Source organism: Passer montanus, unplaced genomic scaffold (genome assembly GCF_014805655.1).
Source record: "Passer montanus isolate IOZ18808 unplaced genomic scaffold, ASM1480565v1 scaffold58, whole genome shotgun sequence".
Lineage (NCBI taxonomy): Eukaryota > Metazoa > Chordata > Aves > Passeriformes > Passeridae > Passer > Passer montanus.
In genome coordinates, this window is record NW_024370816.1 from 1,099,531 (window position 1) to 1,124,709 (window position 25,179).

Below are 25,179 nucleotides of genomic sequence, written 5' to 3' on the forward strand. Positions count from 1 at the left end.
GGTCACATACATTCTGTTGTTTTGCTGCCAATTCAATTCATACAAGACCTACTGTGACTCTGCCTGGCCAGTCCTCTCCATCATAACTATTTACTTCTATGCAGATATGCAATTCTTATTTGCTAGAGAGAGATAATGACCCAGAATTGTCACCCTGCCTGAATTGTCCACACTTCAACGACAAGGTTTCCCCTGAACTCCTCAGAAGTTTCAGCCTGTATCTTTTCAAATCAAAATCCATATTAAGCTGAAGAGAAATCTCAAAATAAGCTTTTTATCAGCAGTTTCAAAATTCAGTACAGCAATTCTACATTTCTACATATCACAGACATTTGGGAATAATCACTACAATTTCAGTTGTTTATTTTTGAAGTTCTAATTACAAGACTACCATGACCATAAAAGAGAGTTAAAAGTGCATCTCTCAAAGGAAGGAAAATTACATGTTTACACATGAGAATGACAAAGTAAAAACCACAGAAAAATATCACAAACTACAGCTTGAACTGAAGTTACAAAGCCTCCATAGTGAATAATAATTCATAGGCAGATGAGCAAAATTAAGAATTAACGTTAGATTAATCCTGTGAAAGCAATATTTGGAGTTCATTTAAACTGCTGTGAAAATTAATGCCATAAAAAATCTCATTTTGCCTTACAGCAAAGAATAATAAAAACAAATAAATATGCCATTAACATAATCAAAGATGGGGGCACATATTTCTCCTCTGAACAGAAGAAATGCAATATGGTCTAGAACAAGCTTTAGAAATTGTGACTAAAACTTGATTAAATAAATTACCAAATTAATTAAAAACTATTTCATGTTAATCAAAAGATGAAAAGGGGAAAAAGAGTCCTTTAACAAGTCTCAGTATTGCAGAGGAGTTCTGGTTTCCATAGCAGACCAGAACCTGCCCCTGCACACCTGCAAGAACCCCAGCACAGGGCTGCAAGGAGCCCTGAGCCACACGAGACAAGATGCTGTGGGATTCAATGGCAAAATGATCTGTCCTGATGCACGGGTGGGCACTGATTGGCAAAATCACAGGAGGCTTAATGGTTCTCAAAACAAAGAGGGGCAAGTCTGGTGAACTAAACATCCCTTACTTGTTTCAACATGATATTTCCCAGCATACAAAAAATCTCCTGCAAACTATTCCACCCACGCAGACCCTTTTCCTTAGAGGGATTTTCACTTATCTAGCATAATCAAACCCAGTAGACATATGGCTTACTCTTCACAGCTAATTACTGCTCCTTCAAGATAACGTTTAAAAAAAAATGCTGTACAAATGGAATTATGAATTTTAGGTAGGTAGCTAGCAAACATTATTCCCAAAGTGTACTGCCAAGTTACATTTTAGAGCTATCAATATGAATACAAACAAAAGCAAGACTTATACGTAAGAGGAATAGAAAAAACTTTTCAGGAACTGATGTGAAAACTTGGAGGGGACAGGCACAGAGGCCCCACAACACCCACACACACTGGGGAAGCCAGAGAAACATTTACCAGAAAACACCCAATGAAAAGGACAGAGAAAGGAACTTATGAATAGAGACAAACAAGAATCTTCCCTGCTCTTAGAACAGAAACCATTAAGCATTCCAGTCTCTAGTAAAGATTAGAACACAGATTCAACTTCCACAGAATAAAAGATAATGCTTATCCATTGAACCACTCCTATTGAACCACAGCTTAAAACAGTGCTATCAAGAAACAGAACCATGTCTACCGAGAAGCATTTCTCTTGCAGTTGTGGTTTCCCTAAAGAATTCTGAGAAAATGTCGAGAATACTTCCACCAGTAATCACACATGGAGTTACCACTTCTGGTCAACACACTATTCCAGTATCATATACGTGTACATGTATTTGTTCCAACAAAAGGTGGGGCAAAGCAAGATTCTTCTACTTGAAATTTCAGTTCTTTGGTTCTGAGACACTAAAGAAAAAACTAAGAGTTCCCAAATTACAAGGTCCATGGGGATGATTGCAGTTATGTATGGGCTGAATGGTCTGATAAACAATTTCAATAGTCATTTGGCAAAACAAACTTAAATGCAGCAAAATGTCTGATTTTCAATAACTGACAAAAGAAAAACTCAGGAGTTTTTCAGAACAGTGATCGTTTGAAGGCCTGTACAGTTGACATGAGGGAACATATAATATTGTGCAATTCTGAACTCCCAAATTACAATGTACTATACACATTAAAGTGCCTAACATACAATTTAGCACTTTGCATGTGCTTTTTTTGCTTTGCTCTCTTCGTTTCAGCAGAGCTTTAATCCCTTTTATGCATTTAACCCTAAATGATCACCCAGCTCTCTTCCAAAACAAGGACTCTGACAGATGCTCCTGTACTTTACATGAGGCTTAACTGGATCTTAGTTTAAGTGCAAAAGTAGCACTCCTTGCTTGTACAAAGTCCAGAACAACAGGGATTCTATGCCTGGTGCTCCTCTGCAACAGACAAATGTACAAAGGGCTGCAGAGCTTTGCACACACACTACCAGCAGGAACAGTCAGCAAAAACAGGTACTCAGTAAAGATTCCTAATCGACATTCTGGACAGCTACAATACACAAAAAAAAAGAAACACTTATACTCCAAAACATCCCACAACGATTACATTGCTTCACACTGGAAAGCACAATAACGCTGTGATTGGCCTGCAGGGACACTGGGAGCCATGAGCAAGAGACTTCCAGGCATAAAAGAAAGCCTCACTGCACCCACCCCAGTACAGCACCTTTGCACTGCCTAACACCGTGATACAGAGGTTAAGCAGGTCTTTAGAAGTCACATCAAAGTCACATTCACTTCAAGAAGATGCGAACATCCAAGTTTGTTTTTCAGTACATCGGCAGTTCATGCAAAATATGACATGAAATTCAAATCTACAGTGCTGGAAGAGGAAGCACACCTCAGCCCACACCCTGGTGAGTGGCTCTGCCCCTCATTCACGTTTCAGGCACTGCTGGCAAGAGCAATAGTCTCACACTGCACATCATTAACTCTTTGCTTAATTAGGAACTCTTAACAGCTTTTTTTTTTCTTTTTTCTTTTTTTTTTTTTGCTTGATATTTATTATGGCTTGACTTGACTTACAGTTGTGGGTCAGATGCTCCAGTTTATATAAGAACTTTCATATGCCTTACCAAAACATTTTGTAATTTTCTGCTGCCATACTCCTCAGTTAATCACATCAGATATTCCTGTGCCTGCTTACAGCAGCAGTACACTAGAGGGACTATTTTACAACTTTCCATAGCAGTAGTGTATCCGAGTTTAAAATGTCCCTTTCTAAAGTATTTAGAGGTGTCTCTTTTTTATCTCGTTTCTTTAAAAAGAACTTGCAAATCATGCAATTAAAGAACAGATTGGGTACATTTTAAGGGTACTTTTCCACTTTTAGAAGAAACAGAAGTAAATTATTTTGTAACTCACTGTCTCATGAAACAAGCAATAATTCTCTGTGGTACTGACAGCTGTTCTAAGAACTATGCACATATTTATATTTCTGATATTTCTGATATAAACTGAAAATGTTAAGTGATCAGCAAATATTGATGGCATTAGTTTCATAGCTTATGCCAATAAAACCTAGAAAGACTCACTTGTGGTTACATCATGAAAGCAGTTGCTTCCATGCAGGCACTTAAATCAGGTTGTGTTTTCCTAAAACATGGTAAAAGAGCTCTGAGAAGATCATGAAAAATAAAAAGCCAATGCATATAGAAATCCAATGTTTCTGGAGAACACAACATAATGCATTCTCTGCAACATGGGGTGAGGCTTTTTTATTAGGCCAATTTTAAGTGCCACATCTCCAGGACACTTTAAAGCCAGAACTGCCAGTCATGCCCACATGCTGAGCGAGTTCTCATGAAGCTGTTTTCACTCATTCACCAGACTGGTGAGGAGAAGGGGAATGAGAAACATCATTTTGTGTCTCTGTCACTCAGATATAAGATATAAATGCTATACATAAATATATTCTCAAATTATTTATATTAAGAAAGGTTTCTCTTTTGCTACTGTAGGGTTTACCAGGCTCTGCACAACCCCAGATCAATACTCCATTTGGCACAAAGTGGAGTAGGAGGCAGTTGAGATATACATATATATATATTGATTAATATGTATTAATATTGTACACTAATCCATCACTAACTTTTGAACCAAAAGACCTCTAGGAACTGCTGTATTTCCACTTTACTTGGTTAAAAAAAAATCAACACCACAGAAAAAACCCCCAAACATTAAGCCAGACAACTCCAGGATGATTACACAGCTGCTGATCTAATGAGCATATTATTCCAAGTAAAGCGTGTTCATAAGTTAAATTGAACATCTTCTCTCCATCTGCCTTGTTCAGGTACCGTGTTAGTTAGTAGTTGGTTCAGGTTAGTTTTAATCAAACCACAAGCCTCCAGGGAAGGAGAAAGGATGAGGGCTTTTCCAAAAGACAAAATGAATGAAAACCTCTTAAAATGAAAGGAAAGAAGGGGACAGAACAAAGAAAAGAAAAAGAGGGGAGAAAAAGAAGAGAAAAGAAAAAACCTGACCTAAAAGCGAACCTTTGTTTCACATACTGGCATCTCTAACAGGCCCTTAAGAACAAAAACCAAATTTCAAATGCCAGCTATGCAAATATGCCTCTACTAAATACTGTTGTGGCATGCACTGAAGTGTCACAGCCATACAGACACAAAGATGCGAAAGACAATTTACAGCCTTGGCACCTGCACCAACACCTCCTTAGGAACAGGACAGACTGCAAACCTCCAGCAGGTAGAAAAGTCATCCTCTGTGTTTCATTACACACAGCTTCACATTGCTGATCCTCACCTCGTTCAGACAATGACATCCGGGCTTTAGGTGTAGAGCACTGACAGGGGCAATCCAAAGGAAAGGCACAAATTTACTTTCCACTGGGGTTATCACCAGCTGTGGGATGCCTATTTGCTCACTGCCATCACCTTCAGACGTCCTCATTCTGGCTTTCTCATTGTCCGTGTCCATTCTTCCATTTCCACTGAACTACACCCTAAGGAAAGATATCTGAGGGCTACTTCGTCCCTCCTTCCCATCAATGCTTAGCAGTGGCAAAGGAGCGGTGAGGAAAATAGACCGAGAGTCCCAGGGAACCATGGCAGAGAAATTCACAACCCGGAGCCAAGTCTTTGTGACTGACAGGAGCCTGCCAGCAACTGTGAAAGAAAGGTTTGAAACCAGGTGCCAAATGCTTTCATGCAGAGGCAGCAAGGGTACGATTGCTGTAAAAGCTGGTTTTGGCAGTCATGCACGTTTCCTCTGAGCCCCAGCTGCGAGAGGAGAGCTCAGAGGTGCTGCAGTGCCGCAGGGGAAAGCCTGGCTGGCTCTGGGCATGCAGACCTTCATACCCTACACGCATTGCCCTGGGGAAGGCTCATCTCATGCCTTCTCCCTAGTGGTAGTGCCTCCACAATAAAGTGGCAGGAAAGTTTTTCCATAGTGAAAAAAGAGGAAAAAAATAGCAAAGACAAAAAACCTCCTGGGTGTTGCCCATCTGTTATCAGATAAGCTAAATACAGAGATGCAAACCGCTGGGACTTCAAAAGCCCCGGGGAATTAACAGCTACAGAACATACAACTTTTTCTCCAAAGCCTTCCAAGAAGGAGAGAGGCAAAACGGGCAGTTTGGAACCAGGAAGGACGGCAAAGCTTCTAGAACACTATTTTTATAAACCATTCAAAGATAAGAGGACAGATGACCTTATGTCCAAAAGAACAGGTTGATACCAAGAATATTTACCCCCTTTGGCATAATGAACATTTTACTCCTTTTATCAGAAGTGATAACTCTGATCATGCTAACTCTGGAACTAGAACAATGCGACTGGCTGACAGAGCTACACACGGGAATCCTAAACATTAAAGGAGGAAAAACCAAAACCAAATGCTCTCTGGGAATCTGTAAAACTCAGTATCATGTTATTAGAACTCTAATGAGCAAGTCTTGACTAATCAATATGCAACAATAGACACAAATGTACGTATAGTTTTTAAAATTGTACTTAAAACCCCATTTTCAAAGTTTAGGTCTCTGACGAGGCTACTGTCACTAGTCCAAAAGCAATAAAGGTTCCCTAGATGGCTCTGTTCTTACAGGGAAATGAACACGCTGAAATTGCACAGTCCTGCTCATCCCTTGGCTCATTTAGTCCGCAAGGCCGAGAGACTCCCTAACGCAAGCATGGAGGGAGGGAGTTTGAGCAGCTGCTTCCTGTCTGCAGCTCGTGGTTTTGATTCTTTGAATACCTTCCAGCCCTCACCATGCCTTCTGGGCTGTTAAGTTTGGGGCTGGTTTTTTGGCTGGGTTTGGGAGGTTTTTTTTCTTTTTGTTAAGATCTTGCTTAAAGAATTACAACCTTTAAGCATTGCTGTGTTATAAACACTGCAACTAACAGCAAAAGTGCAGATTGCCTCAGAGCTCTTCTGAACATGGAATTGGAGTTTGTCTTTTCTGGTGCATGTACTACATTTCAGGTTTTGCATGAAGGGCAAAAGAACACCAAAGGATATTCCTAGGACAGTACAGCAAAACCTATCTGCTGTTAAGTCATTCCAGTTCCCTACAGAATAAACACTACAGGATAACCTATACTTAGAAACAGCATCTTCGAGCTGTATTCAGCTTTGATCAAGTGCTTGTTTTCAATGCTTTTTGAACACTTGCTGATGATACCATAGGTTTTTTACCATATTTTATATAGATCATAAGAGTAATCAATCATGAAAGAAATGGCTTTTTCCTGCATTTTAAACAGAATATCTTAATACAATTTCTTTAAACACAATATCTTAATACAATCTCTTTTTTTACCTAAATGTAAGGATTCCTTTTAAAATCCCTAATGACTGAACAGGGAGATTATCAAAGGTGTTCAGACTTGGATAAGTGGGGACATGCGGGGTTTTTTTAAATATGAAAGGACAGAAATCAGTTCTGTGTGTTTTCCAGAGTTACATTTCTTTTGCCCCTGCCCTTTGACAGACTGCAGATGACTATTTTTACATGTTTCGAAAGGAACAAGCAAAAAACTAAACTCTAAACTGCAACCACCAGTTTGTACATTTCATATATACATTTTGGATGTTCGTGACCTTGGATGTTTAAAATTGGCATACAGATATTTTAGAAGAAAATTAGTGCTTACATATTCATTATTGATTGCACCTCCAATACTGTTTTAGGTATGCATCCTGCAGTTTAAATGGCATGTGGTTTCCTCACTCCCACTGTGTTATTTCACTTTAATATTTAAACAGATTCTTTGTCAATTTTGACCCTTGCAAGAAAAATACTCAGAGGAGGCTGTGCAATGGAGTTTTTCTTCTTCTCCTGTGCTAAAAGCAGAGGAAGAGTTTTTCTTCCTGTCTTGGGTGAACCAGTTACTGCCACACTTCTCCATTTTCTGAGTTTACTTTAACCATTGACTACACAAATTTAACTAGTGTGTGGCTTTGCTTAGTGGTACCAAGTCACACCTGAACCAAGAATTTCATTTACTCCAGTACATAATCAATGAAGATAGGAATATTTAGGGCATAAATACACACTGTATATCTCCTTATTCTCTGCAAGAAAAAAAACTTCTGTGCTGCAGTGCAAAGGGAAGTGAGCTGTTCTCTTTGCTGCAGTTAGCCTCCAGCTCGCTCACAGTGGCTCACAAAAGCCCACAGCACTCTTTCAGGCCTCACACTCTTAGGAGATCTCTCTAGCAGAAGAGACAAGGCATTAGATCGGCCCAACAGAAAAGCACCTGCCTCCAACACTACAAAAAGATACACAGTAAACAGGATGGCGTAACTCAGACATTTCACTGTTTTCCACTCATTTTAAACATCATCAGCTTTGATACGGGATTTTAAAAAATTAAACTTGGGAGGACATGCTGCAACGGAAGTGGCGTTGTCAGCTTCTATTATTGAAACTCTGGTAAAAGCAGTGGTTTGGTTTTCTCCCTAATCATATGTTCACTCAGAATTTTTAAAAAACTAAGTACACTTGCAGTAATGAAAGAAAATATGCAGAAAAATACATTCCCATCAGGTTTGTACCAAATTCTCCTTGAGCTGGATCCCTATACTGAAAATTATAAAATGAATGAGAAAAGCTAACTTGCTGTTTTTATTTTTTTCTGTCTAATTATTGTCTTATTGCCTTGAACATGCAGCAGCTTGCAGGCTGTATTATCTATGTGCTACACTTCCAAAATGCCACTGCAGAGCTAAAGAGAAAGTAGGATTGATTCCTTTCTTTTTTAATGCTTTAAAAATGCTGTTCTTTAGCATTTACTTATCTAGAGCTTGAAAAGAACATTTTGAGTTCTTAAACTCTGTGATGGGGATCATAGTATGTATTTCAGATGTACATACCGTACTAAATAGGAGACACCTATTATTAACCATATTGTCATATTTACTATTAAGATGTCTCTTGGAATTTCACCAACTCTGCTGACTACAGAAACTTTTGTCCTTTGGTTTGTGCTCTTCACGCAGTGTTCTAACCCAACTCTATGGTCATGTCATAAACTACCTTTGAGAACTGATAGGCAGAGACAGAGGAAAGGGATAGATTTCTCAGCTTGTTATTCTGAAGGGCAGCTAAGGTCCACTGCTTATTTCCCAGCTCTGCCACTTCAAGAGGCATTCTGCCACGGCAGAGGCAGTAATCTCTGACATTAACATTGCATCTTGAAGCACACAGGACTGTACCTAACTTTTGCTCTATAGGGTTTGTAAACATTCCCAAATATTTATTGCAGAATTGCACTTCAAAACATTTGTGAAAGGGCACGGGACTGAACACATCCCAGATTGATAACAAGTCAAAAAGCTTCATCCAGGCCAACTTCAGTCATCACTATTTATGATAAAAACACCAGTAGCACATATGAGATCAATGAAACTCCTGACATGAATTCAGTTGGGCATTTCAGTCCAATACAGTGAGTCCAAACCAAGCCCAATACCCGAACCATTATGAGTCCTCAGCAGCAGTCTACAGTGAGCAAACGCAAGAGCCAAATGCAGGCAAGCAGATGCACCCAGAAAACACACCAGAAAAGGTCATGCTTTGTGAAAAACAAAGGCTTCCACATCGTTTGTAGTCAATGCAGAAAGGCATTTGGGTAGATAAAATTCAGAAAAAATACATTGCAATTAACCAACGTTGCATAAGTGGTTTTATCAAACATACAACATGAAAGATAAATCTTGTCCGATACCAACATTCTCCTAGCATTCTGGCACAGATATTGTGGTCTTAAAGAAAGCCACTATTTGTGCTATAGTGTTACATTTTTATGTGTCAAATGTCGCAAGGGGGGATTTCAACTTGAAAGTTGCAATTCATATCAAGCAGTAATCTGAGTTATACATCTACCTTCTTTTTTACATCAAACTTCAAATCTAAAACCAAGATCAAAATATATACAAGCTGATGAACATTAAATTGAGTCAAACAGCCTCAATGTTGAATGTTTAAAAGCTATTCAGCATTACAGCTTGTAATTTTATCCCACACTACCTGTAATGTTTCTTAAAACTCTGTTCCTCAACATATCTTCAGTTTTACTTGGGAGGCACTAACTTTATTGCTGACAGTTATTTCCAACAGCACAAAAATTCCCTTACTGCATTCATACCAAAAATAGTAGCAATGAAAGTATCAAAACCAGCTGAACTGAGACAGATGCATGAAACATAATCTTCAGACAACAACAAAGAAGATTTGGAGAGATAGAAGTTTCGGGAAATAAGAGCAATGTCAACAAGAGAAAGATGTGAGAAAGTTGAAGGAAGGAGAATGAGGCACTAGAGGGAGAGGAAAAATATAATTCAATGTAGTCAACTTCTGAGGGGGTTTGAGATTACCAAAATATCACCTCAAAAAGTTGAAAACAAGGTAAGGAAACTGAAACAAAACCTGTAAAGCAAATGAAACATAAAATGAGAAAAAGGAAAGTAAGCATTTCCTCCATGGTAATTTGTTAAAGAGATAATCCATGTTTTCCACGAAAAGGAACAAAAATATCAACTGCAAGCTGCATTAACGCTGTTGGCTGGTTGCTGTAGCTGAGGTATCACATGCAGAGCACACACAACAGAGATTTGGTGAGGCGTCTGAATGAGGACATGACACAGTCTAGATTTAGATTTAGCTGTTGGAAACTTTAAATTACTGCTGTTCAAGGATAATACAGCCAAAAAAACCACTCTCATCCAATACTTTTACATTGTTGCCTATGGAGAAATGCCCTTAAGACCTGCATACAACAGATCCATGTTTTCCACCAAAAGGAACCAAAATATCAACACAGAAACTGCAAGCTGCATTAACGCTGTTGGCTGGTTGCTGTAGCCGAGGTATCACATGCAGAGCACACACAACAGAGATTTGGTGAGGCGTCTGAATGAGGACATGACACAGTCTAGATTTAGATTTAGCTGTTGGAAACTTTAAATTACTGCTGTTCAAGGATAATACAGCCAAAAAAACCACTCTCATCCAATACTTTTACATTGTTGCCTATGGAGAAATGCCCTTAAGACCTGCATACAACAAATTACAATTATTGATTTTCTATTAAGATGAAGGTCTAGTTGTTGGTCAAAATTAAAATTGGTATATAAGAAACAGGCCAGGCTACTGCTGGACAAGTTGAAGTTTTCAGTGGATTTTTGATTACTGATGTACTCTGGTTTCTCACTATCTGTGACACTCGGAACATGCACCACACATCTTCAGAACAACTCCTACTACAGCTCATTAAGATCCTAAGTTTTCAGTGGATTTTTGATTAGTGAGGAACCAGAGTACATCAGTATCTGTGACACTCGAACATGCACCACACATCTTCAGAACAACTCCTACTACAGCTCATTAAGATCCAACAGAGCAGGCAAGAAAAACAGCTTCTGATGGGATTCTCTAGTTCAGGGCTCCTCTGTCTATGAGAAGCTGCATAGAAAGAGCGCTTTTTTCCCTTAAGACTTTAGTCTGCCAAGTGAACTAAGATGGATCAGTTTAAAGCCATCATAAGGTCTGAGGCACCCTGTCAGATGGATTCTTTCCTTCCAGCCAAACAGCTTTGAAACCAAGCTACAAGGTCACAACGTGCTTGAGAGCGCTGACTTGGCTTTTAACATTTCACCTTGCACTACAAAACAAATATAGTGAATTCCCCTTCATAGCCAGAGTTCTACTTAAAAACAAGCAAAGAAGCAGTTGTTACTCTGGTACCATACCTACCAAAGCAACCAATTTCACTGCCTGAGCAAACTGTTTTCAGTGTGCATACAAAGAGCAGAAGAAGAGTTCATGTCAGTAAATTTAGATTACAGGCTTCATATTTTTAATTGTCTTAGAGGATGAATTTTTTTTTCCAAATAATATCATGAATTACCATATAAAGTGGCTCAATTTCTCCATGACGCTACATTATTTTTACTTGACAAAATATACTTTCTCTCAAATGCTTCTGAAAACAACTGCCTCCAAACCAGCATCTGTATTCATTTTCCATTTCTGGGCAACCACTTGGAAAATAATTCAGCTTTTTAGGTTTTCATTCTCAATAGAATAATGCAATAAAGCATTTTGCATGACTCCCTGAAAAATATATCTAAGGTGAAAAAAGTCTATGCTCAGTAACTTATGCTCACTTTCCTAAAGGACACACAACTCTTCATATAGTCATAGCCAAAAACATCCTGACAACATTCCCTACGTCTACATCAACAGCAGAAGATGAAGACCTGTCTTTCAGACCCTTCTGTGCCTCAGCCAGCTCAGACTGCCAGCACTACCCTGAGTCTCTGCTTCTGCAAACACAAACAAGCAGAAAAACATGAACACACACGACAGAGCACACTGCACTTCCCTGCCTTGCCTGGCATTTTTTGGGTCAGCCCGGAGCTGTGTATTGGCACAAGACTCTTGCTGCTTTCTATGTAGCACTTACTCTTGCAAGATCTTGGTCAGCTTCTGGAGTTCATAATCCAGGCTTCTAAAAAGTGCTAGTGCTCAAATATTTTTTACTGCCTTGTTTTTTTCTGACACAAGCCTTGTTTTTTGGATTCAAACACCCCATGTAGTTTTTAGTCACATTTCTAAGTACTGATTTGGTAAGAAATAGAAAGCCAAGCCCTCCTCTCAACGTTCTTTATTTCAGTTTTAAATAAGGAATCAGTTAACTTCATCTTCGAATTTGATAAATGAGCTTTGAGACATTCAGAAAAAGTAAATCTGGTACAGGTCCACATGTCTGATTTCTTGAGACATCCCAGCAGTTGATATATGCATATATTGATCAAAATACATTACAGAACAATACATGAAGTATAGGCAGTGCCAAAACACTTGTCTGTTGCACTACAAACTGACTACTGCTTAATGTCAATTTTCTTCAAGAAAATATGGTTCTAAATAAAATATACAGCTTACTTAAAACCTCCTTTGACAGTTTCCAAATAAATGAGAGTATCTTATTGCTTGTAAATCCTAAAGTAATTTCACTGAACAGCTGCTGTGAAAATTCTAAGTTCCTTCTCACAACTTCATCTTTAGAGTGGGGGGGGCAGGGGAGGGGAGGTTCTGCTTAGACAAAGGAAATAAAACTTCATCAAAATATCAGTGCTAAGAACTCTTTTCCTGACTTTTGGTGATGCAAGACAACATCAAAGACTGTTCTCACTGTACAGTGAGAACATACAAAAATATGCTCTGAATCAAATGCCAGAGGAAGCCAATGAAACCAAATTGAGTATTTCTTCTTTAGGAAACAGAAATTAAGGAAGAGACTCATATTCAGGTTCTAAAGAATTGCAGGAATTTCCATAGAGCCATAGTTCTCCCTCTGATGAGTAGGGGGTACTTGTCTGCTATGCAGAAAAATCTAAATATGTATTTAAATTAGCACAGGAACAATAGGACTAGTCTTCTAGCAAAACCGAGACAAAACAAAACTCCAGAAACAAACCTGAAATGCACTAATGGAAAAGGCCTAACAAGCACTGCAGGGATGAAGAGGTAGACCAGACTGCAGGGCAGAGCGGTGAGAAAGGCAAAGAATGCAGGCAGCAAAGGAGACAAGGCAGTGATGAAGAGTAAATAGTAACTAACCACAGAAAATTAGTTTAAACATGAAGTGATGAAAGCCTGAGTAGGAATGATCAGATTACTTTCTTTGGGTGTCAGGCAGGGGTGAGCACAGGGCAGAACCAAGCAGCAAGCATGGAAGAAGGAAAGCAGCAGTTCTGCTGCCCAGAGCCTGTGGTCACAGCACTCTGCTACTTGCTGTGGTTATGGCTTTGTTAACATGAAGTCTGAAAGTGGCACCTTTTTCTAGTATTTAGCAGACTGTTCAAGACACAGGTGGATTAGTCACTTCCACGAGAGAAACAGACATAAGCAATTACCTGAAAGCCCCACAATTTGAATAGAAATATTCTCATGCACTCCCATGATGCTGTATCCAGCATCAGCATGGTTAATCTAATTAATAATACACACAAAGGCAAGATTTAAAATCAGTTTGGTTGTGACTCCTACAGATTCCAAATTCATGCCACCCAGTTGTGGGTGGCAAACCTTCATCAAAAAAAAACCCAAAACTTAAATGTGAATTACTTTGTAAAAGTTCAAAAATCAAAGTATATGTTACGCTCAAGTTCCTAGCATTCAAGTTCTTTAACTTTTGGCTAGATGTTTGCTAGATATAGGAGAACTACTCTATTCCCTATGGTTTGAAAACAAGATTAATTCATATTCCAAGTTCCTTAATTTATATGGCCATTTCCTTAATTTTATATGGAAATATCCATAGAATAAGAGATAGTATTGAGAATTTTATATCAGATGTCTGGTCTGGAATTCACTTTTTCCATGACAAAACAACATGATAAAATGTTAGTAACATTAATAAAAATATTTATCCTAATTTAAAGCAACTTGGTACTAATTTGGCCAGGAAAAACCTGTTTGTTTTCTAATATGGTGTGATCATGCTTTTAACAAACATGCTTTTGCCGCAAAATATGCAACTGAGAAAAAACATCTTATATCCAGTCTCCAAGTTAGCATATACAAAATGCAGACCTCACCACTTAGAAAATTGCATTATGACATTTCTAATCAGGTGGTTTAAGGACTTTCATTAAATTAAGTTAATTGAACTTCAAGATTCTTAATGAAGCTTGTCTACTAGCACCCAGATTGTTTCTCACAGATCACAGACTGGGTCCAGCCACTGTTTAAGGTACTCAGCTGGTCTCAGCTCTCCTTTTAGTTAGCTGAAAAACTTTAAGGGAGGTCCTCCCCAAATCAAAACACTAAAACTCAGTCTCAAAATAAAACCAGAACTACATGACTCAACAATATCTAGTAGAGCAAATAAGTTCTACAAGAGGCTTCCATATACACAATTGCTTAAATCTCAACAGATGTTTACATGTGTGTGTATATATATACAGTACTTTTCCAACAAGCTGGTAGTGACTAAAAGGTATGATAAAATCATAAGAAATTGCAACAGCCAAGTAAATAATCTTAAAAGTGTGCCCTGCTAAGTTGGCTAGCCACTTGTTTCAGATGATAAATTAATAGCTGTTTAAGTGAGAAAAGCATTTGAAAGAAAACTTAAAGGTAAAATAGATATTAAAAAATTAGGTCCTAGTCCTTGTTCTGCTGCTTTTGAAGGCATGAATACATCACAGGAGATCATTCCACTGCACAGCAACTACAACCCCTTATTAGGACTTTGATAGTGACAATATTTAGACAAGTTAAGTCAACTGTTTGGAGAGGCCTGCCACCAACTTAGCATTGTGTCCCTTCCTCATGCCATGTTTTATTCTCCAAGGCTTCTGTCACCTCCTAGTTATCTCCCCAAGCCTAGACACAACTCCCAAGGTATATTCAGGCACAGCAGTCAGAGAGCACACAGGTGGGGCTATGCCTCATACTACTCAGGAAGATCATTCTATTTTTGTCTGTCACTGGGGGAGAAAAAAGCCACATCATGCCCTACTGAGTCACTGTGCAGTCAACAGCATCTCTTTAAACTGTGCTGTGAGTTTTGGACAACAGTGAAGGCTGAATGGGAATTAGTGTCAAACTCCCCATCCCACTGGTGACCTACATTCAATTTTTTGCTCTACTGTTCTTTAAGGGCCCAGGCAGTAAACCCTCCCTCAAGAAATCTACATATTTTGGTTAAAAAATTGATTACATCGTACACTGAATTATGCAGCTCGTATCAATTAGCCACTGCAAGAAACACACATCATGTACTTCCACGATGTCACTGATGGAGCTTTGCTCAAATTAGTTCTACTTTAAAAACACCTTAAACCTTCCAGCAACTTCAAGTTGACTTGGGGAATAAATTTTACTTATGTGAACTAGCTCTCAATTGGCTTTTCCAAAGTAATTCTGTGAAGTGTTCCTTACGTGTTCCCAGAACACAATGGGATCCAGTTGAAGACCTAAATGCAACCTACTCAAACTTATATACAACTCTAATTTGGCAACTTTATCATATTAAAGTTAAAATTTGTGTATGAAAATATGCTCAGAATAGTACATTCCAAAAATCCAAGCAATATCCTTTTGTCAGCCCCTTCAGCATCGTGCTGCATTACACAGTATTACCCAAGGCTCTTCACAGGCTGGTCTGGAGACCCATACTGGCATATCAGTTTCAGACTCTAACTGGGTGAATCCCAAGGCCTTATTTACTTGTAGGTTAGCAGTAGCTAAAGTGTGCCATTTAATTTCGCTTTTGCTAATAGTTTTATTTGCCAGTACTTTTATTTCCTCTGTAATATTACTTTCTACTTAGCAACTGTCATTATTTACAACTGTTTCTAAACACATTGCCAAGTTTATCAGCTAATAGATCCATCAAAAAATTTTACACTGAATGATTTTGTTGTTGAATTGTTGGTTTGGAAATTAAATCTTCAGTGTTCAATTACCAATGTTTCACCTTCAAAATCTCATTAAGAAAGCCATGAAAACCCAAACAACCTCTTTAATAGAACTTTTCCAAATAAATCTAATTTCATAGATCAAATTTTCATAAACAACATCTAAGACCCAAAACCTATGATCCCACATTTCTACTGTAATACATTTTGACAAAAAGAAAAAGCCATTTCCCCAAATGTTTCAGTGTTTACACAGTGTTTACATGCATTAATTTTCCCAGCAAGATAGTCTTTGTGATCTAATAAAATACAATGTAAGCTTTTCAGATTTATAAACAAATAAATTGCAATACACTCTTCTCACATATTTTTTCCATTACCCATCTATTCAAGTGTCCATGCTGTTCAAAGGCATGTGCAGCTGACATTTATTCATATCACAATTATTGTGTCAGAATTAAGAATCAGAGAACATAATTCTTGATTAGCAAACACTTCTCTAGCCTTGTCACCACCTCCAACACAGTTTACAAACATTTCTCATTAATTCATACCTATTTCCTTTTTATGAAATACTCAAACTGTGTTTCCTGCTGCAAACCATTCACTGAAGCTTTCACTTTCTACTGAAGTTGGACAGAAAAAGCAGTGAATGAATTCACAAGCCATCTAATGACCAGATCACACTTCAGGTTAAACAAACCCTGAGCTTTTCATACTGAAAAAGAAACAAGGAGCAACTACAGGACTTTTCACTCAAGTGCACTCCTGCTTTGCACAGACCTCCCAAGCACACAGAGCTGAATGCAGTTGCCCCCCTGCCTGCAGGAAGAGGGGGATCTCTGCAGACTGAGAAATCCTGGCCTGCCTGGCTGTCCCCCAGCTCAGGAACACCTCCCAGGTGTGGCCCAGGATGTCAGTAGCAGCTTCTCTTGGAGAATGCTCCACACATCTAACTCTTCAGAGGAAATCACAACACTGCCTAGGTGATGGTTTAAACCACATCCCCTCGCTGCCCATTTGTGCCTCTGAGGTAGAGTTCAAGAGTAGCTCAATCACTCTGGTGAGGTTTAGCACAGACACCCTTCAATCATCTTTGAAACTCATGATATAGAAGAGATGGGGGGAAGAAAGGCAGAGGGGATATTTAGGAGGCATTTTTCAGTACTTCAGATCATTCCAACAAAAAAAAACAAGGAGGTGAAAAACCAAATTTATCAATTTTACTTAGTAATTCTCTAACTTCTTCCTGGTAGAATGGAACAATGAAAGTAATAAAATTTGTTATTTTATAGCTATGCATAATAATATATCAAGCCAACTGAACTACTGTTGTCTTCATTAATGCATACAACAAAAGACATTTGGCAAGAAACAGGGGTATTGATAAATATTTCAAGTTATTCAGTTTTCAACACTATTTTCATTTGTTTGCACTTCTCTGCCTCCTTATCTTCAATTCTGTCAAGATACAGTCAGCTAAGATGCAAAGTGAACTGTAGGAAACAATAAGAAAACCAGGGAAGAGTGCAAAACTGTATTCTAAGTAATTCATAGTGCTGCTTGGGTCAGCTTTTGCTCAGACCCAAGGTCAGGCACAGAGGAACCACACTGAACATTAGGAAAGAAGAGTTTACCTCTTGGTAAACTCTTCAAAATGGATAAAAACACATTTTGAAAGATCAGTGAGGTGATAGTCCACCAGTACTCTAGAACAGAAACATGCAAGACCATAATCCTGAAATATTCTGGCCTAGATACATATGCTCATGCAGAAGCTATAACTTCTTGCTAATGCTATTAGGTTTATTGAAGTAATATGCCTAGACATTTGCAGACTACCTGGCAATGATCACTGCAACAAAGTGTTAGAATTTAGGACACTAATTTATCTAGCATTGGTAACAGTTTCCCTGGTTACACCATGGCAAACCATTTGTGCAAGTTTTCAAGGACATTTCAAAAAGGTGGTTCATGAGCTATACCATGACTCACCCTGCTTTTTCACCTACCTCAATGCTTTGCCCAAAACCATGATTTATGTTCTTTGGGGCTGGAAGTGATTTTTTTTACCATTTAAAGGATGCTTTTAGGGAGGCTACTAAGTGCTTGACTTTTATTTCTTTATTTCTACACAAACAGCAGTGATAACTAACAAAAAGGTCACTACATACCAAGCATTTCAGCAGTTTTGTAGCAGGCTAGTATCTTCTTGTACATTTTGTCCAAAAAATCTCCATGGAGAAGAAAGCTGAAACCTGTCCCTTTATTCAGTTTCTTCTTTCCTCCACACACAGAAGTACATCTTGGAGAAGTTCAAATGTCATTTATCCCAAACCAGTCCATCTCACTGAAATGCTACTCCTGAAACCAAGCTAGCTACTTGAGCAAACCACTAAGACTTTTTTTTTCTAGTTTCTTTTACAACTAAAAGAGCCCAGACAATGAAGATACAGAGCTATGCATTTAATGATTAACTGATAAAAACAAGCCTCTTTCTTCATTTTAATATCTTTACAGAAATATACTGTAATGTTTTGGCATGTTCTGCAGTTTTAATACAACTCTATGAGCTAAAAGTGATCATATTTTGCTTTATTATCCCAGTGATTAAACTCAGCAAACAAAACATGAAACAACTGCAGATAATCACAACTGTTTCAGTTTTATTGAAGATTTTTTACACTTTTCCTGGAAGGACATATCATTTTTATAATAACAGTTGCTTTTTGTTGTGTTGTTTTTGGTGTATCTCATGCACATCTGTCCAATCTTCCTGGAATCCATTAAACCTGAGGGAATACTAACACACCAGGATTCTCAACTTCAGAATGACTTTCCCCTGCATCATTGCCCAGATTTCCTTTGCAGTAAGGGAGTGACTACAACAATCACCAACTATGTGACTCGACTATGTGCAACTCAATATTTTCACAGCAGTTGTCTGCTTTTACATCAAGCAGCCTTTTAACTGTTACCAGAGTGAGCTACACTAGGCATTGTTATATGCTTTTAAACAATTAGGTACTTATTTCATTGGTGGCACTTGATATTTGATCTCCTTGTTTGTCTTTTGAAAATCACAATTGAATATTGTACATTATTTCTGGACCTCTAATGCAGGATCCCTACAAGGGGAATTGCTGTGTTCATTAGATCAGTTACATCATGAAAACACTTCATGCTCAGCTACACATTCTTTAGGCAATTTTAAAGCACAGCACACAAAAGGTGTTGTTCTGACACTTGCTGGACACATTCCCCCCACAGGACCCCAAACACAGCTCTGTGAATCCAGGGAGCATCTGTTGACATCAACAGACCTAATCCTCAGATTCCCATTTCTGCAACACATTAGTTACAGACTTCCTTCAGAGAATAGGGATAGCAACAATTTGTTGTGGTGCACCAAGCAACAAAGGCTGCTGCTGGAGCAGCGTGCAGGGCTCAGAGCTGAAAGAACAAGTACCAACAGTATTTGCTTATTCTGGCACACAGGTAGAAAGGAAGAACCTGACAACCCTGAGGTAGTGAAAAATGACTCTCCAGCATGGAATTCAGAATGAAAACACTGTCTGGCACCTCCAGTGTGTGGGAGAGCATTTCATGCTCTGTCAGGAACTTAATGCAGTAACACTGAAATTTACTGATAGAAAGGTGAATGAGTGGGAATGGGTGAATACCATAGAACTGCAAGAAAATCAAGCTATATATAGTTTTTAAAAGCATGATTTAAAGAACCTTCCTACTCCTGTGTAATGTAGCCCCTCTTTTTTAACCAAATAAGAAAAATAAGAAACTGTGCTGTTATATTTGAAACAGAAGAAAACTCACCTTATAACAGCTAATATCAATATTCATACAGAACGTACATATTAAAAACACATGAGGTTACCTGCTTCCATTTGTTAGCCTATTCTTTAGCTATTTACATGTTGCTACTTCATCTTCACCTCTGATTCCCATCCACTCCACATACGCCCTTCTTTTTCTCTAATCAGTGAGAGATCAAAGTCTCTGAAAAGTGGAGCACAAAGTTCAAGCTGAATTTCCATACGCTATGTCAAAGCATCTGGAAACAGCTCATTTACCTCTAACTACTAAGTGCAAATTTCACCATTACAACATTTTGTAACCACTATTTCAAAAGGCTGTTAAAAGTCTTATGACTATATTGGCAGGATACAGCTGCTACTTCTACAATGTTCTGGGTTTGTCTGCCATTTTCTTTAAAGAGTTGAAAAATATCAGAATACTTTTAAAAAATACAGCTGCCCTCACCAGGTCTCTCACCTTATTTTTGCCCTTCAACCTTACTTCCTTGAAGGCATATTGTTCATTTACAGCTGACACATTGATATTGTTTCCTCCCTAGCATGTTTAAATAGTCACTGAATTCTGTCATACTAAACAAAACATCCCATCTTAAGATAAAAAATTCAAGAGTAATTTCCTTATAAACCAAACTGAAACATTTAAAAGTCCCAGATAAGGGCTACAGAGCCACTTCAGCAACAGTTTATTTATATCTACCAGTACTAAGACATGTGAAGACATTCCAGTACATTCAAATGCATAAAAGGTAATGCACACACTCATCACATCACCTACTTGAACAAGAGTTTAGAAAACAGTGGTTTAAAATCATACTCCCCTCTTTGTTTACACCTGTAATAATTTCAAGATCATTCATATTTTGCACACATTTAGAGAGAGCAGTTCAAAGAACTTTTTCAGAAATGGTAGGATGACTTGGTTGCAGTAGCAGGAAAAATCTGCAGCACTATTTTTTTTGCTTTTTGCATACATACAACTTCTGTTCAAGGAAGCTGGAGATGTACAGCTGTATTGCAGTTGTTATTCTCAGGAGAATATAATGAAGGGGAAAATTCAAAGCAAAGTGAAAAGTAAAGAACAATTTGAAAAAGATAGATTCCTATTCTCACCACTGTTACCAACAATCAGAATTTCCAAAGTAGTAAGTACATTACTGGATATGGAATTGAAATCTCATGCCACTTAAAGACATTTTCTGCTAACTGTACAAACAATACATTAAAGGTACACAAATAACTCAGCATACCTTTCCTTTACTTGCAATTTTATTAATTTAATACAGTTGTCATTTTTCCTTCCACTTCCATAGATGGCCTGAAGCTCACAGCCCCTTTCAGAAGGTCACTATGTCCTCATTTGCCCAGGCTATAAAACAGCTCAGCCCTTCTGAACACTGCCTATGCACCCAAAGGAACAGCTGAGCAGCAGAGCCATCAGGCCCCTAAAAGCTGCCCAGCACAACCACAGCAAGGGCTGCACGGCCCTGTTCAGTTCAGCATCTCTGCCTCTGCTCAAGCAGCTGCTCCCACGCACAGAGCTCATCTCATGAGAGAATCCCACACAGCAGCACCTCTCAAATTTGTCACTGCAGTTTCACCTGATAGCTTTCCAAGAAAGGTGACCTAGACTAGAGAAGTCATTGCTTGGATGCACTAAAACTGGAAGACAAGTTCCAGGGATAATTAGTCTATTTGTGCTATATGGCGGCCACAAACAGTAAAAAAATCCATGTCTCTACATTCAAGTTGACTTTGGGAAGAGCAATTAAATACTAAGTAACATGGATAAAATACAGGGATTTAACCAGTTATTCTACTTACATAAAATCATATTACAGAATAAATTCTGTTAAAATTACATATCAAGGGTACCAGAAACATTTTTGGGTTAAATTCACAATTAACTCAAACATTTTTTGCTGGGTATTCAGTGATGCAGCAAGAATAATTTGCCCTGTAAAATTTTTTTTTAAAACTAGACTGTATTAAAAACATTATACCTTTACATGGCACAAAATGAGAAACTTTCAGCAAGCAATTATAACATGCAATATGACAAAAATTCCTTAGGCACAGGCATCAAAGATTTGGATCAAGCATTAGATATCTGACTCAAATACCTTAAATAGGACATTGCCAGCACCAAAAAAAAAAAAATCCAACTACTTTAAATTCCTTCGCTACTTGCACAACCAAAACAAAAACAAATCTCATTTTTAATGAGCCAAATTTGTGCAAAAGGACCATACTTTAACAAAAAGCTTTGTCTTAAATATGATTTATGAGGACAAGATGTTCAGCAAAACTGAAGAACAGGTGAAATTACCATATTATCTAATTTAATGCTCAAAGGACTGAAAACCAGACAAAAGATTGAGAAAAATAATTAGATATTTTGGTTAATGATGATCACTGAGACATTTCAAACAATCATATTGCAGCCCTGATTCATTCTTGCACTCTTACATCATCTTTACCTCTATGTCTACTTATAAAAAGACCAGTGCATAAAAATCAGATAGTAAAATTCTGATCTCTTAAAAAAAGCAATAATGCTTCAGATAACACTAAATTTGAATAAATAACTATTTTTAGTGCTACTTCAGGTAATTTTTAGACATTTTCCTGTGAAATTAAGGTAATGATACTATGACTCAAAAGCAGAAACTGAAGTTGAACTAAACATGTTGGCAATGACAGATCAAACAGATATGTGGGAGGCCGAACAACAGACTGGAAAGAATGTAGAATAAGCAGTCAGACTTACAGAATATACTGTAAATATACTGTGTAAATTAGAATAGTCACATTTACCTATCATAGCTGTGTCTGAGCTTTACAGCCAGTTAGGAAAAAAACAACTGTCAAAAAATAATTGTACAAGGGCAAATTATCAGAGTGAATTTCAAGCATCTGAGACTACAGAAGCATGTTCAGTGCCACACGGGCTCACAATGTAGAGGCCTGGGGTTTCTGAATCCACACAGCTTATGCCCAAGCGATTTCACCAGAGAGCTCTCGCCCACAGCTTGTCTTCCTCCACTTCATTTCCCTTTAACTCAGCATCTTTCAAACCATTTATCTTGGCTTTTCACATGCTCAGAATTTTCCTGCCAAGTATTTTTCTCTGCCCCTTTATTAGCCCCTCCAATACAAACCTACTTTTTCTGCTTTCTTAATTCTTCCCCACTATTTTTCCATCCATTTCCAAATGCCCATCCATTAGACACAACCTCTATGTCACAGCTACCAGAAAAGTCTTCTGTGTGCAAGCAGCAGAACACAGGTGTTACTTGGGATACAATCAAGAGCATCCTTACCTTTCCAAAATCTCTCACGTCAAACAAATCGAATGCTTCAAAAAGTTCACTCTTCTTCATTCCAAAGATTTCACAACATGCCGAAAGAAAAGTCCTTATATTTTTCAAGCAGAGAAACTAGGGGAAAGAAAACAGACATGCTAAATGTCAAGTGGGTAAATTAGCAATACACATGCTCACTTTGGTCACAAACACACCATATAATTAACCAATACAATTAGTTCTGTCAGCACTTCCACTATGCTGTGATCCTCCACTGGTTCTAATTCATCCAAAAACTGAATTCTCTTCAGACTTAAAATAATCAACCAAATTCTGAGTAGACACTCTGTAAAAAATAATTATTTTCTCTCTTTTTACATTAAAAAATGTGACAATGTGCTACTAGATACATAATAGTCTAAAGACTTACTTTTCAGCTCCCTACAGACAGCACAGCACAAAACAGTTAAGTTACCTTAAAAAAAGTATATTAATATGTTAAAGTTATTCATGTATAAATCAATCATTTCATCTGTTAATTCTAGTTTGAATGTTTAAGGAATGCATGTGCACTGTTTCCACACACTAAAGACTTTATGAATACATATTCTCCATCTGGCATACAGGAGCAGATGAAGCTTGCAGTGAAGTCATTTAAATTTACCTAGCAGAGATTTAAGATCCTCAGGCCACCTTGAATTCTGCACTGAATCAAAGGCTATTTCCCTTTAAGTTATCCACATGCATCAATGATCATCTGAGTCTGAAAAAGAATAAAGCCTTTGCCACAATGATCTCCTTAAAAGGCTTTTAATGCATTTTCCTGTGGATTATTTTGTTTGCCAGACATTACCAGGCCAAAAGACAGTAACTGTCAAGAGCATCAGTAACGTCAGAGGGACAGCTAAAAACGGCAATATGCACTCTTGACAACAATTAGCTCCATGAGGTACTAGCACCTTGCGAGGACATCAGCTTCATAAGGATGCTGTTGTACCCTTATGAGCCACAGTTGAAAAGCAAATACAGTATTTATAAGCAGCAGCATTTCAAAGGACTCTGCACCATGCTTTGAATATGCATTTTAAAAGTACTGACACAGCAACTCAATATGACAACAGAGTTCTGCATGTTTTAGTGGATTCATGAGGATCACTTATATTGGGATTGATTATAGAATTGTTGCATGTTACAACTTCCTGTTTTGATCAAAGCAGTATTTTTGATATTGAATGTCACAGCTGTACCAATTCAACAGGCAGCCCTACTTCACATCTCACAGAACTACCCAGTGAGACACAGGAACAGCAGAGCACCTGATAGACCAGATTTACAGCAAGGGCACACACATGAAAGCACTGATCAACAAGAGATGCTACAAGAGCAGACAGCTCCAGTCAATGCCTGTGGACATCAGGGCAGCCAACAAACTCCTCACAAAGCATCACAGAAACCATCCCCATGCCACCCAAAGCTGCCAGGAAAGCACCTGTGACTGACCAGGGCCCCATCAACATTAAGGATTCCCAGCTATGCTAGGTGGACCTGCAGCCTCCACCTTTCTCCCCTTCCTGAAGAGCTCTCCAGCATGCACCTCCCAGCTGACACGGGGCAGTCATCCTGGGCTATGCACTGAGCTGCTCAAGGACAATGCTGCATTTATGCCAGACTGCTTTTATGCCAAGTGGAATTTTAAGAATTAGTCTAGCTTACTTAGTCAATGTAGCAAGCTTATCTGGTTTTGCAATGATTATAATTTTGAAGTCAAAATTGCAAGGTTAGAAGGCCAACAGATGTTCAACATATGTGCATCCTGCTCCATCACATTGGCAGAAAGAATCAGAAAATAAGTTGGTCTTTAAAATGGGCTTTAAAAACAAGATGGCACATACAACATTATTATTGTTTTCTGCTGTATCTTCTCCTGGATTTTTTATTATGTTTTGTAGAAGCTACCAATAACCACTAGGTTTGTCCAATGCACAATACTGATTCAACTTGAATACCCATCTATTCTTACATCAAAATTCTCAAAACCACTGACAGAT

At 38.2% G+C, this 25,179-nt stretch overlaps 1 protein-coding gene across 1 annotated transcript in view; it reads right to left on the reverse strand.

Annotated features, from left to right (window-relative positions):
* Positions 1-25,179, reverse strand: part of VAV3 (vav guanine nucleotide exchange factor 3) — a 147,367-nt gene that overhangs the window by 95,892 nt on the left and 26,296 nt on the right. The window contains exon 2 of the mRNA XM_039726393.1: positions 23,150-23,266. Coding sequence (XP_039582327.1) covers positions 23,150-23,266 — 117 coding nt within the window. The remainder of the gene's footprint in view (positions 1-23,149; positions 23,267-25,179) is intronic.